Source organism: Varanus komodoensis, unplaced genomic scaffold (assembly GCF_004798865.1).
Source record: "Varanus komodoensis strain SLA01 unplaced genomic scaffold, ASM479886v1 scaffold2, whole genome shotgun sequence".
Classification (NCBI taxonomy): domain Eukaryota; kingdom Metazoa; phylum Chordata; class Lepidosauria; order Squamata; family Varanidae; genus Varanus; species Varanus komodoensis.
In genome coordinates, this window is record NW_025335568.1 from 10,259,553 (window position 1) to 10,277,877 (window position 18,325).

The window sequence follows — 18,325 nt, forward strand, 5'->3', positions numbered from 1 at the left end:
GAGTCCCAGCCCCATCCTCTTAACTACAACACCACACTGGTTCTACATAATAAATAACAAGGTTGAGTTATCTATTGAAAATCGAAACCAAAGCCCTAAATCAAAGACATTAAGAGGAAAGGGGAGGATTCTAAAGTGGAAGGAGAGTTTTCTCACTAGTCAGAAATTCTAGACTAGTGAGCAGATATATTTTATGAAGGCAGTCAAGTAAAGTCATAGAGGAGGAAAACCAATATATTCTGTTTTACCTTTAAAGGAACATTGGAGGGCTAGTGTGGCATCGGAGTTAGCATGTTGGACTGGGACTCAGAGTATCCAGTCCCCACCTGGCCATGAATTACACTGAGTGACTTCACAGGATTGCTGTTGAGAGGATAAAATAAAGAGCAGGAGAACTTTTAAGCTGTCCTAGGTTCCTTGTAAAAGGAGGAGGGGTGGGGTGTTAATGGTATAAGAACAATAATGATGAGGCTGAAGTTGATAATATCATTATAATAACAAGAAGAAAGGAAATTTGGACAGGGCACACATCTTAGATTTGATACTTGGCACTCATTGTTGTCTCAGAGCTGGTGGGAATGTACCATCAGCTGGCTAACTTGTGCCAAAAAATGTCTCAGATGAGCAGCTTTCACGTACAAGCAATATCATGTCCAAATAAGATGTTCAGAAAAGTTACAGCAGCTGTTTTCATGGGCAGAAATGCATGCTGGGGATTCAGAGGTTGCTACTCATGGAAGAAGCTGCTTTCAGTGTCTGCAAGTATCTGCTTGTGCAAGGGTTGTTTGTATTGGTCCAGTTTCTCAATTTCAGTTTTTGGGAAAGAATTACAGGATGGACTCTGATGGTGGAACATACAAAAAGCGCCGTTTTCAAAAGGGTGAAAAGTGATATACTACTGCAACATGTCTAAAATAAACTACTTCTTCCACTTTTAAAGTCGTATGTTATGGTCTGAAGTCCTTTCAAATAATCTTGGTTCACTTTAACAAAATTTTCACAACAAAATTTCACAAAATTTAACAACAAAATGGCTAGGTACATTCAGTTCAAATCCTGTATCATATCTGGCTAAAATTTCAGTCTGGGCTGCCAATTTGGATTAGTTTACACACTGGCAGTTTAGTTGAGAATTCTTTTTTTAATTGGCCACTTTTTATGGGGAATTGAGACAATGTTGTAGCCATTCCACTGCATCTCAGTGGACTGTTTTCTGTTTTATCTTTTCCATAATTTTTTCAAGGATTGCTTATTTTTGTGATAATATTTCTATTTAAAGTGGCTAATGCAGTTGACATCTCAAACAGGAAGCAATGAAGCAAAAGTGTAAGGAAGAAGCTACTGATTTATATTTTTGCTGCATAGGGTTTCCTTCTAATTAAGTAGCCTAAGAGAATGTCAACCACGAGGAAGGATATTGCTGAATGAAACAGAACTATATTAAGTGCTGTCTGGAACCACCATTTTAATTGCAGTTCCAAGAATGTTAGTTCACCCAAAATCCTCTGTTGCCCTTGAGGATTAATGTAGTTGTGCTTGTGTTAAAAAACCAGGAATGTTTTGCTCACTGGATATTATGTTGTTAAGGGATGCAGGTGGCGCAGTGGTTTAAACTGCTGTGCTGCTGGGCTGGGTGATCAAAAGGTCGCCGGTTTGAATCTGCACAACGCTCTGTTCTAGCTCCTGCCAACCTTGCAGTCCGAAAGTGTGCAAATACAAGTAGATAAAAAGGTACCACTTCGGTGGGAAGGCAACACCGTTCCATGCACCTCAGTGTTCAGTCATGCTGGCCACACGACCACGGAGACCGTCTGCGGACAAAGGTGGGCTCCCTCGTTTAGGAAACGGAGATGAGCACCGCCCCCTAGAGTCAGGCATGACTGGACTTTAATGTCAAGGGGAAACCCTTACCTTTACCTTTTTAAGCCAAGGTGAAAAGTGCTAAACCTAGCTTGTGATGAAATTGCTTTTGTAAAACCTGTGAGTGCCCATAAAAGCCCACTATTTATTTATGTATTTATGCATTTATGCATTTATTCAACTTATATTCTGCTATACTAGTCTGACGACTCTCTAAGCAAAGTTGCGGTTGCTGTCCCATCAGTTGCAATGGTGCTTTTGGCAGCCGGTTGTAGTCAGGTGTGTGCTGACTTGCTGTGTTCTGTCCACTCAGCTCCGACTTGATGGTGACCTTGTGAATGAAAGCCGCCCGGAATGGCCTGTCCATGACAGCCCCGCTCAGCTCTTTGAAGGGCAAGGCTGTGGCTTCTTTTATGGATTCAATCCATAAAGGAAGGTAATGGCGCCTCTCTACCTTCCAGTTTATTTTCTTCTGACTTTTCCAAGCACTCTCCTTTCTAGTCAGCACGATGAACATTCCAGGTATAAATCATTTAAGAAATGACTTGTACTAAGGAAAAAATATTTAGATGTAGGAACCACTGCCCACCCCACCTCAAATCTCTGAAAAGAAATCTGTGGAATTTTAAAATAAGAGTTACAAAGGCTGGTGACTTGCTTCTAAAGCTTCTTAAAACTTCTGATTTTTCAAGTTGAAAGGTTAAAAATCTCTCGGGATTGTTGCTAAGATTTTTATTTGTTACTCGTTGATAAGTATCATTAGTTTGATGTATTAATTTCCAAGGACTGTTATGTTACCTAGACCAATGGTTTGCGCAGTAAAAATGCTTTATAGTATACTGATGCTTTATTTTCCCTTGAAATAGTTTAATATTATGATTTGATCTAAAAATGTTTATTTTTAAAAGTGCCTCTTGTACAGTGTGGTCCAAGGTTCATGCACTTCTGGTACTTTTGATGTCTCTGCTTCTTAGATTCTGCCTGGCTATTTCTGCCAAGCTGCCTGTGAAAATATATTTACAACAAGATTCCAAGGCTTCCCAAACCACGAGCCTTGCTCACATGCATCTTTTAGGAGCAGATTTAATATTAGAAATGTTCAGTCTTTAACTGTGGATGGAGAAATCATAAAGGTGACCTATTGCTATGTGCCTGAATGTCCATGCAGTTATATTTAGAATGCTAACTAACTTAAATCCCATTCATTTTCCATTCTATTCTATGTGGAACTTGTGTTGGATTTTACTCAAGGTTCCAGATCAATTCCTTGATTGTATGAAAAGCACAATACTACTCTATTTTCTGAAGCTTTATAATAGCTTCCAGGTATAGCTTTTATCTTTTAGAATTGTTTATTAGTGTTCCAATTAATAAATTAATGTCAAGTTGCACTGGATATACCCCATGAAACCCAGAAATTATATACTTCACAACTTAAAATAATAAGAATAAGAATAATAAGGATAATCAAATCACATTTAAAGATACCAGCTTTATTTATCCATTCTTCCAATTACAATTACTAAAATTACCCAGTGTAAGTCTGAAGCATTCATATTTAATAAAAATGACATCTTAGTAAACTTTCTTAGTTATCACCAATCTATTTTTCCACAGTTACAGTGGGGCATGCTTAAGCATTTGGGTCTCCATAACACTTCTTGGTTGTTTTTTTTTTAGCTGATCAGGAAATAAATGACATTTTATTTTATTAATTATTCATTAAATTTCTATCTTGCCCCTTTAGCCAAAATGGCTCCCTCAGTGGGTCATAGTATGTAATAGAATAACAATATACTTGATAAAATAGATTATATTAAATTTACAAATATTATAACAATAAAATCAGCAGTCAAACATTCAAACATGAAAACACCACAATAAATGCGCACAATGATTGTGATTCTTAAGCTAATAAAAACACAACAGCACTAACATGTAACAAATACCATAAAATACCATAGAAATCTTTAAAATTATCTTATTAGTTAAAATATCAGGTAAATAAAAAGGTCTTTGCCTGGTGCCAGAAAGAATAGAGAGAAGGTGCCAGGTAAACCTCTTTGGAGAGCTGAATCCAGAGTCGGGGTGCCACTACCAAGCAGGCCCTTGTCCTTATAGCCACCCTCCTTATTTCCAGCAGAGGAGTCTCCTTGAGGAGAATCATTAATCCTTTAATATTCCATTTTCATTTCTTTTTGTAAAAGATTATCAACAATGCTATTTCAGGATCTGCTTCAATCTTTGTATTGTGATATGTATTGTATGCCACCTAGGAAGGCCTTGGCAGTTATAGGCGGCCTATAAATACAATATAAATAAGTAAATTTTAAAGTTCAATATCTTGCTCATGTCCTTAAAAAATTCTTAACATTTTCAGAATCCCACCACATATGGAAATAGGTGCCCATTTTTGTGCATATCTCCAACATATATTAGAATATTTATTATCCATATAGAATCATTTTACTGGCATCATGTACCATTTCCATACCAATTTATAAAAGTGTTCCTTAATTCTAACTGATATACTTTTTAATATTCTCTTAGCCCATATTTTCCCCATTCTTCCTTGTCTATATCTTTTCTTAAATCCATTTCCCATGACATTTTAAAAAGATCATAAATATCCTCCTTGTCTAATAAAATCTTATACACTTCACTTATACAGATGAGAGGTTACCAGACCATAAATATCTCTTGCAAAGTTTGGCCTGTCCAGATAAATTTGTAGCTGGTGGATCAGCTTTAACTGCTAAAAGTATTACAGTATTTTTCAAGGTATAAGTATTAGACAATTTGTCAATCTTGAATGAAAATGACTTCTAGTAACAAGATCTATAACCTCACAACCATGGGCTGTTTATCCATACTAAGATTTTGACTGGACTGATAATTTACTGCTTTGGGCTCAATCCACCTTAGAGTTAGGCATGCTCTGGCATGCTTTTTTTGTCATAGAACGCACTGGAACGGCGTTCCGGCACCTTTTTTTCCAATGGATTTTACGAAGTGGTTTTGAATCCTGGCAGATCAGCAGCAAACATCATTAACATAGTGCCTGCGGGCTGCTTTTGCGTCTGCTCTCTGCTATCTGATAGTGAGATAGTGAGGGCGCTGCTCCGGCTTGGGATGCTGCTCTGCTGCTCGGCTTGGGATTGGTGTATGTGGTCGCGCTCTTACTGCCGGCGACGTGAGTTCCGGCACCATTTTTTTTTTTTACAAAAAAAAGCACTGGGCATGCTTAAAATAAACCCATGTAAATTGATGGTGTTAAGCATGGGGGACATGTCGTGGGTGGAGCCAGCTGGAGCCGGGGGTCAGACTAGATGGCCAGGGAGACCCCTTCTGACTCGCTCTGCTTCTATGTCTAACTCTGTACTACATTTGGCCCTTTATCTTGGTTCCAAATTTCAGGGCAAGGGCCTGTCGACAACCTAACTCTGTTAGGGTGCAGTTCTGTGCTTCTTTAGACAGAAAAAGGACCTGCAAGTCTCAGAAAGCTATGCTGGAAACTGTGAGCCTTTTTTCTGTCTAAACATGTATAGCACTGTATCTTTAATCACATTAGAAAGCACATTAAACAATTTCCTTCCAGAAAAAAAAAGCACATTATCACAACTTGACAGCAGTAGGTTTAAAAAAAATTAATGAACTTAGCCTAGAGCTGATAAAGTAACATTCTTTTTAAGAAGTTGTGCATGTTGGATAAATGACAGGACCACGTTGCTGGTAGCTTGCTGTTAACTGTTTGTAATATTGGTGCCAATATTATGTCAGGTGTAGGTTTCTCCTCGTCAGCCAAAGCTGTGATAACCATGGAAACTGTTCAAATAAAGTGCATAAGCAACTAAAATATGTTCTTAAAAAAACCAAAAACCAACCCTGACTTGGTGGAGTTTCATGTATCATGTAGTAAGTGTAGTTTTTACAATTACTGTTCATTTTATTAAACAATAAAAATACATGGGATTAAGGCCCTTCCAAAGGTATTTCCTGTACATTATATTATGTAAGTAGCAATTTCTCAATTGAGTGTGTGCCAAAAATGTCAAAAATGGTAAGAGTTTAAGCTTTCTTTTAAAAAGTAACTTCCGAATCCAATTAGTCATTGCATGGTTTCTTAACACAGTCCATGCTAGGAAGTGTGTTCAAAAGCCAATATTCTTCCTTCACATGCTCCCTGTGTATGAAGTATCTCTGTAATTCAAGGTGTGCTTTTAATGCTTCATTAGAAGGCACTGCTAGCGAGAGCCTGCAAGTGGCACCAGCTCTCATGAGTTCAGCTCCAGTCTGACATTTTACAGAAGTGCTATTTCAATATGCATAATCTGAGTTAGTGAGGGAGAACCCAATACTGGTTGGTGATCTTTGGTTGAGTTGACAAAGGCTTGAGGTCAGACAAAACAGGGCTATTTTCTACTTTCACTTTTTCTGGGCAGCTTTGTTTTATTCAAATTGAAATGTATATCGCAGGCTTGTAGGGGCCCACAAAAACAATGTAAATGCCACATTCAGTATGAATTTGAACACAATTCATCACTGATGTGGATGTAGTTACAGGTAAACCCTGACGCTGGGGACGATTGGCGGCAAAAGGAGGAGGGGACGGCAGAGGATGAGGTGGCTGGATGGAGTCACTGGGGCAGTGGGTGTGGACTCCAAGGGATGGTGGAGGACAGGAGAGCCTGGAGGAATGTTGTCCATGGGGTCGTGATGGCCTTGTGACTAAACAACAAGTTACAGGTAAAGTTTCAGGAACCTGGGTCCCTAATTCATTTCTGCACCGTAAATTTTCTTCAGAATGTTTGAAGCGTTTTTATGGTATTCAAATGAAAATAACACTGGGTGCCATCATGTATCCATCTGAACGTTTGCATTGCTTGTCATACAGTTTCTGCATAGTTGCACATTCAATTTTCTGTATTTATTTATTAATCAATAATATTTGCATAGTGCATTTCCACAAATGTCATCAAGGGGGTATACAACAATACAACTGGGCTGTATCCCCTACTGCTGCTGTGTTTCTGCTGTTCCTTTTGCACCAGGAGGAAGGACCGCTTGAACAACTCGCATTTTGCAGTTCTAAAGGCAACCCTCTAAACAAGCAAAAACTTGTTTTCATGTCAGGGCAAGTCAGTGAATGTTTGCACTCGTTTTGAATTGCCTGTAGGACGGAAAATTCTCGCTGCACCAAGAGTTGCTCCTGCTGGGGCAGGGCAAAACAGCATACTGCCCAGTGCTGCATTAAAGCAATAAAACCATATGAGACCATTAAAACAATGTTGCATAGCACTAAAACCACCACCCACGATTTAAAAGACCAGCGTAAAGTGATGTGCCTTAATTCCTTTCCAAAAAGCTGTCCAAGTGGCTTCTAGAGTGATGTTTGGCAGTATTGGCACAAAGACATTTCTCACTTTCTTTCAGTATCATTGCACACTTTGCTTAGCTATCTGTGTGTGGCCTGCCAGAATATGCCTTTAAATTTTGGAATGTGTATTTCCTCCCCTCTCTTGATTTATAGTTAAATTTAAGTAATGAATATGGCTCTAAAAATTATTGCAAAACATGTTCCAGCCTAGCTGTGGTCCCAGGTAAAATGGTATTTTATGCATGACATTATACCAAGATGGGGATGCCCATTTAGCCACTGAAATAAATGCAGTATGGACAGACAACTTTCTTGCCTTGTGTTTGTGGTTATACTATTCGTGACCCAACCATAAATCTTTGTTTATTGGACAGTATAGAAATGAACAATATTAATCTTTACAGCACTGCAGATTCAAATGCATGTCTGATAAAGAAGTGATCTTTTTCTGGGCTGAGGTGTCCAAATGGTCTGCCTATGTTCTAGAACTCTAGAACATTTATGGTCTAGAAGTCTTATGTTCTTATGAGTACCTTCCCATCTCTCTCATCATCTTGGAGAGAGTTTTGCCCTGTGGAACCCACTTGGAGTTATTCAAGGTCCTGCCTTCCTCCTGGTTTGATCTCGATGCCATTGGATGCTTCCAACTTTCTCTACAAGCCTCAATAAATTTCCAAATGGGATGTTATCTGAGCTACTCAGAGGAAAGACTGCCCTTAATTCACAACCTCCTGAATGCCACACTGCAAGATAGTGATTTTAGATAGTCACACCTGTCTAAAATAATACCATCCAATAGTACCAAATGGTGCCAGGGGAACATGACCATCTCCTGAGTTTATTGAAAGGTAAAGGTCTTGCTTCAGACAGTGGACCTGTAGATCACTGGGTATGTGTTACCTGAAGAAACCTGTAAAAGGAAAATGTGTCTCTTAAGTTTCATATATAACAACCAAACCTAATTTACCATGCTGTGACTACCAGTATTGTCCCGATGCCCGTCACTGTGGGAAGTGATCCCCTAACCTCCACACAATTCAAATTTCATAACATGTGTTCTTTGTAGTTGTAGCCTGTGCAGCATTTAAGTTCCGCATTGCTCCTGAATTAGTTTTGACCCTTTCCACATGGCATTGTTTGGACATGCCACTGAGTTGGATGGCCCAGCTAGAACAAGCAGTTCCGGGACTGTGCCTTCAGCTCATGTGTGCGTCTTTGGAAGTTCTGTCCCAGCAGTAGATAATTTTAGCAGATTTGTTTGCAAGTTTTTGTTTTGCATCCGGCAAATCATCAACCTCCAACAGTTCACAAAAGGTTGTTCTGAGCATCTCAGCATGTGGCCCACTGATCTCATTTGAAGATCAGTAGTGAGTACACATTGCCTAGGGAGTAAGGACTGTCTCATTACAGTTTCTTTGAAAGCTGGAAATGTATTAGATGATCTCTTTTAAAAACAAGTTACCACAGGGAGAATGTCCTCTGATAGTACTGAAGAGTTAGCTTTAATGTGAGTGGAAATTGCTTCTGGGGACTTGTGTACAGAGAGATCTGCAGCTGAAGGCTTGCGAACAAGAAGGGTGGTTTCTGACTGAAATCAGTTTCAACATGCCATAGCTGAAGACTCCTTGCTTAGCATAACTGTGTCACTGTCCAGAGCCGTTTTCCTTGCACTTTTGGTCCAGCAACCCACCTCGTGCCAATGCGATCTACTTCCTCTCTCCGTTCCATTCTCTTCTGCCAAAAAATCCCAGACAGCACATATGTGCAAGCAAAATCACTCTTGAATCATTATGTATGATTGTATGTAAAATGGAGCAGGTAAGTATAGCATTTGTAACCAGAGTTCCTGAAATATACAAAAATCCCAACTTCTGCAGTAGGAATGGATAACTTAAACTAAATATAGGTGAAGGCCTTTTTATTTCCCCGGTATTTTAATGATTAACTGGTTTTACTGTTGTTTTTATTATTATTTTAGATGCAGTCTACTTTTTTTAAGATGTGTGTTGTCATTGTGATGGGTTCTGTTTTTTTTGGTTCTCTCTCTGTAAGCCACCCGGAGACTTCTTTAGTAATTGGGATGGCATACAAAAACCTTACATACATACATACATACATACATACATACATGCATACAAATTCTTATATATACAGAATCCTTTCTATATCTCTAGTGCCAGCTTTCTGAAATGTGCATGAAGGGATATCTTGACTCACAAGTTTTCTTACTCTGTATTATAGAGTCTATAATCAACTCTAAACTAATTCAAATCTCAAGAGCTTGACACTTATGGCCAGCTTTTAGGGGGAATCCCATGTTCCCTTGGAAAAACAGCAAAACAATGGTTAATAATCTGCAAAGACACATTATTAGTTTTTATCACTCTCTACATTTGGACTAAAAATATGATAAGCTAAGTCTTCATCATGGCCTCTGTGCATCACACATATGGGTGCTGCGCCTGTGCAGTGTGTGTAGCCGGGAAGATTCAAAAGCTTTAATGGTTTTTGGTGGGAACTTCGTGCCCCTCCCCCTCATAGTATAAAGCAATTTTTGCTCTTGAGTAAACACCTGTTTCTTAAAGAGATTAAGTTGTGTTTCAGGTTGATGGAATCCATGCAGCCCTACAAGATACTGTGCTAAAACCTCAACCGCATTATTTACACTAGTATTATTCTCACATAATCCAATGAAGCGGGCAAAGGAAAAATCCTTGTAAGATCAGTAGCCTGTTAATTTTCCTGAAGAAGGATACTTGAAGGAACGCCTGTGGCCATATTTGCCCTCCTGCCCCTTTAGATCGGCAGCAGGGGCTCTCCTCTGGGAGCCCTCCGTAAGAGATATCAGGAAGCAAAGTACCTGGAGGAGGGCCTTCTCTGCAGTGGCGCCCCATCTGTGGAATGCGCTCCCCAGAGAGGTCCGCCTGGCGCCGTCGTTATTTGCTTTTCGGCGCCAGGCCAAGACCTTTTTATTCAAACAGTATTTTAATAATCTTTAATATTTATAGTTTTAATTATGTAGCCAGTGTGTTTCCAAATTTTAATTGTAAATTGTAATTGTAAATGTTATTCCATTTGTTTTATTTATTTATGTTGTGAGCCGTCCCGAGGCTGTGTAGCAATGGGGACGGCATATAAAGACTTTAAATAAATAAATAAATAAATATTGGCTCTGAAGATGTAGGCTAACTGCACATGTGGACTCATTGTAATGGTGAAAAATTGCAGGTAACCTTGTTAGGCTACTTGAAAAAAAGGTCAAGAATAACAATAAGGTAGTGTTTTTATTAGGATCCGCTAAAATCATTTCCACAAACTTCATAGTGTGGAAATTTTAAATATTCAACTAATTTTGGAGGAGAAGAAAAATATCCCTGGCTGTGGTGAGAAAGCCCATCTGTAGTTCTGAAATGGAGTAGAGGAGAAGTTAACTAGGTTAGGTTAGTTTAACTTTGCCATCCCCTGGGTTTTGCATATTTTTATATGCATTTCATGCTGATTTAGACTTGGCTTTGAGACGGACCTTGGTCTGGAAGTATACTAAAGGAGTGTGACCCGGTTGGTATCACTAGACTTGGCAGAGACATTCATATTGTTGAGCACAAAATATTGCCGGGACGACTGGGGCTTTTGGTGAGGATAATGGGAAGTGCATTTGCTGTGGTTCTAGTCCTTCCTGCATGGACATTCCCAAAGGCTGAAGCTTGGTGATTATTCTTCAGACCAGAGCTAGTGCATACGCACAAGCTGCCCAAACTGTTGCCACGGTCGCATACGTTTTAGGTGCAGCATAGCCAGGAAGTACGAGACACAGAAAATGCAGTGGAGCAGATACATGCATGACCACAAAGTCTCTCTGCAGAGCAACCTGTGCATGGCCAAAGGGCTGGCACCATTATTTGGTAGTGGTTTCCCTGGTGTTGATCAGTGAGGTGAGGGCTGGCAGATCTTCTGGGGGAATAGAATTGTTTTCTGCCACATGATTTGGCCATATGGAAATTAACTCCTAGTACTTTAAGTGTCACTGACTCTCAGGCTGACCCACTTACAGGGTTGTTGTGAGGAAAAAAGGGCAAACATGAGGGAGATCGTGCAAGCCACCTTGAGTTCTTTGTGGGAAAAAGGTGGGAGACCACTCTAATGAATAGGAACTTTATAACATCTGGAGTTCTACTTGCTGCCTGCCCCTCATGGATCTGTAGGATCGTATTTCCTGGGATATCCTTTTGCCAACGACACCTGACGGCTTGCTTCTTCCCATCAGACTCTAGGAGCATGAGACTTGATGTGGAGGCAATGCATGTTTACTGAGTCTATACAAGATCAAAATAATTATTTTTATCATGATATATTTTTGGTATGAATAAATCAAGCTGTGGAGAGAGTGGGCAAGGGTTGTCGCCTTGCTGTTGGCTTGTGCCACTTCCACTGACACAGTGTGGTTCACTGCAGAAGTTCTCTGGGGAATATTTCCTTGGTGATAAATGAAAAAGAATTAGAAATCCACATTTGAAGCATGCAAATGAATAATGGGAAGCATATGTACATAACATGGCAGAGTTATATGCGTTACATCATAAAGATGTGCTTAACTGGCTGGCTAATAATTAAACAGAAGGTTCAATTTTTCTCTTATCATCATCATCTAATAATGCATCTCATACTGCATAGAAAGGGTGCAAATACTGTGAATAAGCAATAGAATCATTGAATGTTTACATACCTGTAAAAAGTGTAGTTCCAATCCTTTGTAAAGAACTTACTCTAGCTTTTTTTTTTAAGGAAATAACTTCTTTTCAGTATTTATTTTAACAAGCTTTTGCAGGTCGTTGAGTGCTGAATAAACTCAAGTCAAACGGGAGAAAGGCATAGCAGGAGCTAAAGAATCCTGACCAGTTTTCTTCTTCTAGTTTCCATGCCTCCCTCCCCTGTGGAAATTCAGATGGCATAATAAGAGCAAACAGAGCTTGGCAATATCCAGCACAATCTATATCCTTCCGGACATGGGAGCTCCTGTATCCATTCACAACTCCCCTGGCAGCCAGAGTGTCATTTTCCTGGGAAACAGCTCTGAGATTTGTTCTTTTAATTAAATTGAATTGGGAAGCTCAGTCACATGTGTCCCCACGGCTTTGCGTTCATAGATTCAGGGGCCTGTGTGTGGGTGTGTGTGGGTGGGTGGGTGGGTGGAATGGGGTCACAGTGCTTAAACAAAAGGGTAATATTGTATGCTGCCTAGACAATAAATAGTCAGACCCACCACTAACAGGCATGGTCACTAGTTTCTTTGATGTATTTGGCACTTGTAGGGGAAAAAGGCACTATTGCAACGAGTCCTTGTGTGTTGTACTGTGTTCAACTGACTGTGCATGTGCAGGCATGTATAATATCACATGCTCCAGTATCCAAACATGATGCTGTGTTAGTCTCCAAGTGGTAGAACTTTGGTGCTTTCATGAAATGTTGTACAATTGTTTTAATGGCCCCTATTTTTTTTTTACCATACTCATTCAGCTACACATATACATATATATGCATGAGACTGTGCATACCTGAAAATGATCATCAGGTATGAGTCAACCAATGAGGTTAATTTGATCTTTTTCTGAAAAAGTACATGATGGGTTGACTGTGACACTACACTAAAGCAAACCCTTTTTCCACCCAATGGAGGAAGGTGTTATAATGTCAATATATTCATAAAAACCATATGCTATGCTATGCTATGCTGTATGGTATAAAATGTCTAATGGAGCTGGGATTTGGTTTCCTATTCGAGACTTACATGAAAATCTGCAATGTCTTTCAGTGTGTTCCCTTGACCTTACCATGGTGCAGCTGAATCCTCTCAGGCTGTCAGCATCTGATCCTTTTCTTAATAGGCTTGTTCGCTTGTTTGTTCCTGTTTCTCTGGATGGTGAGAGTATAGAAAAATCTGGAAACAAACACTGTTCTTTCTGTTCCTTTCTAGAATTCTAGCAAGTGCAGGAAAAGAGCTGAAAGACAACTTTCTGAAGGTGTTGGCAGAGAGGGAGGAAGCCAACCGAAACGGGAAAATGTCTGTGAGTAACTGTGAAATGAAGGTTTTAAAAAGCAGTGTGAGATTGTGATGGAAATTCACCATCCAAACCTTGTAGCTATGGGTTCTCAGTGAGCAAATGTTAGAAGGAAGCATGTGAATTTGTAATAGGGACAGTTTCTTGGAGTACAAGTTGACTTTTCACATAATGATAATGTCATGAAGTTGAGCGCCTGCTGCTGATTCCTACAGACCAACCATATCTGTATCCATTCTTCTCTTAGGTGCATATGATATTATGTGTGCATAGAGGAATATTTGATTTTCTGAGAAATACCTGGGCATCTTTTTCACAAGTTTTGCTAGTGGTCTTACGGAAGGGTTGCATGTGTACTTGAAATGAGATGAATATGAAATTGCACATTCTCTAATTCATGTATCCCATTGTGCAGCCAAATAGTAACATGTAAACATGATATGTAATAGTTTATTTACAATTTTAAAGAAAAGCTAGCACTGTTATTATTTGACCATTTTGAGTTCCTGCTTGTGCTTGGATATTTTCTTGCTCTGCTTGGTTCAGTATTATTTTGCGTATAACAACAACACATAATTTAGCCTCTGGAGGCAGTGTGACAAACAGGCAGTGTGATCACGATCCTACTTGGAGGGTGAGATGAAGCTGTGTACGGGACCCCGCCTGCCATGGTCCATGCTTCTGGGATGCACTGCAGTCGCTGCTGCTGCTGCTGCTGCTGCTGCTGCTGCTGCTGCTGCTGCTGCTGCTGCTGCTACTTCTTTATTGTGAAGTAGGTAGAGGGTAGGCCTGGGACTATATTGGCCTTCCAAGAACCAGAGCGACCACCAACATGTGGTTCCAGGCTGTATTTCTTGCCATTTTACATGTAAGCACCAATCAAAAAAGTGCATGGGATTTGACTGTTTTTGTTTGTTACTATTATTTATTTATTATTTATTAAAACATTTTTATGCCGCCCCATTCGCCGAAGCCTCGGGGCGGCTTACAACAATAAGTTAAAAAATAATTATAACATTAAATTAAAAAAATATAAACATTAAGTTAAAAATACAAAAATACCAATATAAAATAAGCTGCCCTGGCCAGATAAAATCCAATAATATTAACAATTAAAATGCCGCTTAAATAAAAAGGTCTTCACCTGGCGCCGAAAAACAAATAACGATGGCACCAGGCGGACCTCTCTGGGGAGGTCTCTATTGTACCTTAATTCCTGTGAGAAATGGCAGAATTCTATCACGCAAAACCCAGATACAGAGGATGCCTAAGTCACTTGCAGAGCTTCTGCATGTGCTTCTAAACATTGCTGGAAAGCAATTCTCATCTTTTTTAGGACACACTGTTGGATACGGATACAGATTCAGCGGCAATTTCCTTTAATGGAGCAGTGGCAGCAGCAAAGCAGAATGTTAGCACTTGAGATATCTATAGTGTGTGAGAACACAGTAATCTGAATTTACTGCAATAACTACCAGGTGTTTTCATAAAATTCTATCACATAATCTTGGGACCATCCCAAATGTTAAGATAATTAGTTGCCTTAGACATATGAAAGTTCTTATTTCCACAAACTGGTGTAAAAGATTGTATCATTGCTTTTTTCAATTATGCAATTGTTAATAAGTTCCCCACTGATGCTTGGGTTGATGCAACAAATAGCCTTTCATGCTTTTGGTCTACTAATTTATATGACACTGAGCTGCATTAGCTCTTCTAAGGGAGTTATTTAATTGTCAGTCACTTAATAGCAAGTTACAAATAATACAACTTCAATGAAATGTGCTGTGAGGACTGTAATTAAAAGATTGGATTGGGCCAAGCATGGTGTGTGAGAGAGAGAGAGAGAATGAGAAACAATGATATGGTTTGGGATAAGGAACTTTAAATATGGGATAAGGAACTTTTCTCAGCTGAGTCAACCACCTTGAAATCATTTTATTTGTTTTGGAAGTGCGGCAAAATTCTTTGGGTAGGAGAGAATCAGGTTGATCCCCTTTTTGTTTCCCCCACAAAGTGCTTCCCTGAAATGTGTGCGTGCCTTTTAAATCCGGGGAAATTCAAAACAGGACCAGCCATTTTGCCACCTTCATAGTGGGCAGCAATTTAATATTTGAAGAATGTGCATCTTTTACAGAGCAAGTGGATCTGTCCCCCAATAGCTCATTTCATTCGAGAGGTATTAGCTATCCCTCCAAGAAAGGGGAGCAGTTGTACTAAGCTTGTTAAAAAATATAAAACCAGAGGGTACTGATCCTGGCAACCTTATTTTGAACCTGGGCATTTCAGAATGTTTTATACATTTGATTTTTTATAAATACATCGTGCAAGAAAGCCAAAGATACTTTATTTGAAAACATGCCCTAATGTTTAAAGGGAAGACCATGCTTCCATGTTTTTTGATGGATGGAGGGGAACATTGGGGATGAACAGTGCTATTCAATGCATGTAAACTGTCCAGGGAGCCTCTGAGCTGATGGGCAGTAAAGAACTGTAATAAATAAAAAATAGAAATGTTTACTGAGAGGTAAAGCCCCACTGAGTTTGTTGGTACTTACTTCCAGGTAAAATTGCAGAAAAACCAACAGAACCTTTCAGAGGAGCAACATCGTGAGAGGAAGCATTTGATGAAACTGCTTCTCCTCAGAGTTTCTGGCCAGTTTCTAGGATTTTTGGTCAAATCATAGCCAACACAATACTATTGTTCATACGATCCTTGAATGTTGCATGTGTCAAACAACTGAGTAGCAGCAGGTTGTCCTATTATTGAATTCAGAGCAGGAATACCTGTCACAGCAGGGCCTTCTTCAAATGATCTGTTGTTGCTGATTTTAGGAGCAGGGTGGGGCATTGGGGGGAGTATCTGAATTGGGCTGTTTCTAATTGACCGATTTCCTGTGCTGAAAGTACCACAAAACATAAGATTGCATTGCATATATCATCAGAAACATTTGCTGGCATGATCCTTTGGTGCTTTGCTATTTTTCAACTGTTTTGGTGGAGAGGAGGGTGGTGTTGAAGGAATGGGGGATGTGTTACTACTCAGGACAAAAAGAGAACTTTGTCAAAATGTTTATTTCCCTTCTGATCGGACCCATGTTTGTACAATTAATGCTTCCCTGCAGAGATGATATGAGTCATGCAGGTAATCATAATTTAATTTCAAACAAATCACTTCTGTGCTTGGAATATTAAAAGTATATCATATTCCAATTCTTTGCAAGCATGAAAAAGAAAAAACAACTTTGTATTTCCTGGAAGTTTCTGTGATTTGTATTTTAGCGGTGCAAGTATCAATAACTCCCTTTCCCCCACGTTTAAAGGAAAAGAAATATCACACAGTTTTAATGAGAAATGGTCTTTCAGCAGCTTAAATATCTGATCTTTGCCAGAAGGTTGTTCATGGGTTTCAGTCATAAAATATATATTTTGCTTGCAATCCTTCTCCAAAAAAAATTGTTTACTTTTCTTTTGCTCTGTTTTTTTTAAAGTATTTTTGCAAAGTTTGCATGCTCCCTGCAGCAAAAGTAGGTCCAATAAAAGATATCTTCTTAGTTTGCAGAGCTGAACTTAAATGACCCCTGAGGTTACTTCAGCCATATTCTAGGAAAAAATCCTACCTAGTCAATCCAGGACATGCACACTGTGCTTCTGGAGGCAAACACAGTTTAAGCTGATTCAAGGGCCAAACCTGCAGTTTGTATGATATTCATCAGATAAGCTAGCACAAACGTCTGACCAAAGGGAAAGAACAAACCTCTCCGGCAGCACTAGGTCAGAGCATGCTGTGTAAAGGCCACCAAGAAGTCCAAGAGAAATGGCAGGAGCACACTTCTCCTGCTATTCTCTCCGCGGAGGGCATCCGACATGGCAACTAAAACCAGGCCTGAACATGATTGACATAGAAATAAGGTGCATTAGAAAACCTAGAAGATAAGTTTCGTTCAAGAGTGTCTAGAGTTGGCTAGCAACCATGGGCAAAATCACCTTGCCCAGAAAAGCCGTCTCAGCAATTAAGCATCTTCTGGAACCACATTTGGCTTTTCCAAGAGTGGCCCAATATCTCTTCCTTTTAAGGATGCTGCCAGCCATCCCCTCCCTATTAGTTGCAATAAGCCACAATGGGCAAGGGTCAAGCACACATGTGGTCAACCAGGCTTGGACAAGCACTTTGTCGGCGTCCTCAGCAACTGAAACTCATTCATCCTCTAAAACAAAACAACACCTGGACCCAGTGGTATCTTAGACACCTCTATTAGTGGGACTACATTAACCATTGTGTCCAAGTCCACAACTTTGAAATGAAATGCCAATCAGCTTAACACATTCAAATGTTGCTGATTCTGATCTCCCTACTCTTCTCCAGTATCTAAAAGATTCATCTTTTTGTTGTTGTTGTTGTTAGTCGCGATGTCGTGTCCGACCCATCACAACCCCATGGACAACACTCCTCCAGGCCTTCCTGTCCTGCACCATCCCTGGAGTCCACTTAAGCTCACACCAACTGCTTCAGTGACTCCATCTAACCACCTCATCCTCTGCCATCCCCTTCTTCTTTTGCCCTCAATTGTTCCCAGCATCAGGCTCTTCTCCAGGGAGTCCTTCCTTCTCATTAGATGTCCAAAGTATTTGAGTTTAATCTTCAGTATCTGGCCTTCTAAAGGGCAGTCAGGGTTGATCTCCTCTAGGACTGACTGGTTTGATTGCCTTGCAGTCCAAGGGACTAGCAGGAGTTTTCTCCAGCACCACAATTCAAAGGCCTCAATCCTTCGGCGCTCAGCCTTCCTTATGGTCCAGTTTTCACAGCCATACATTGCAACTGGGAAAACCATAGCCTTGACTATACGCACTTTTGTTGGCAGGGTGATGTCTCTGCTTTTTAGTATGCGGTCTAGATTTGCCATAGCTTTCCTCCCCAGGAGCAAGCGTCTTTTAATTTCTTGGCTGCAGAACCCACCTGTGGTGATCTTGGAGTCCAGGAAAATAAAATCTGTCACTACCTCCATTTCTTCCCCATCTATTTGCCAGGAAG

The 18,325-nt window shown here is 39.9% G+C and overlaps 1 protein-coding gene across 1 annotated transcript in view; it reads left to right on the top strand.

The window, feature by feature from the left end:
• The window catches only part of CFAP299 (cilia and flagella associated protein 299), a 304,213-nt gene that overhangs the window by 89,866 nt on the left and 196,022 nt on the right, over positions 1 to 18,325 (top strand). Inside the window, exon 3 of the mRNA XM_044429114.1 lies at positions 13,209 to 13,299. Within this exon, the coding sequence (XP_044285049.1) occupies positions 13,209 to 13,299 (91 nt within the window). The remainder of the gene's footprint in view (positions 1 to 13,208; positions 13,300 to 18,325) is intronic.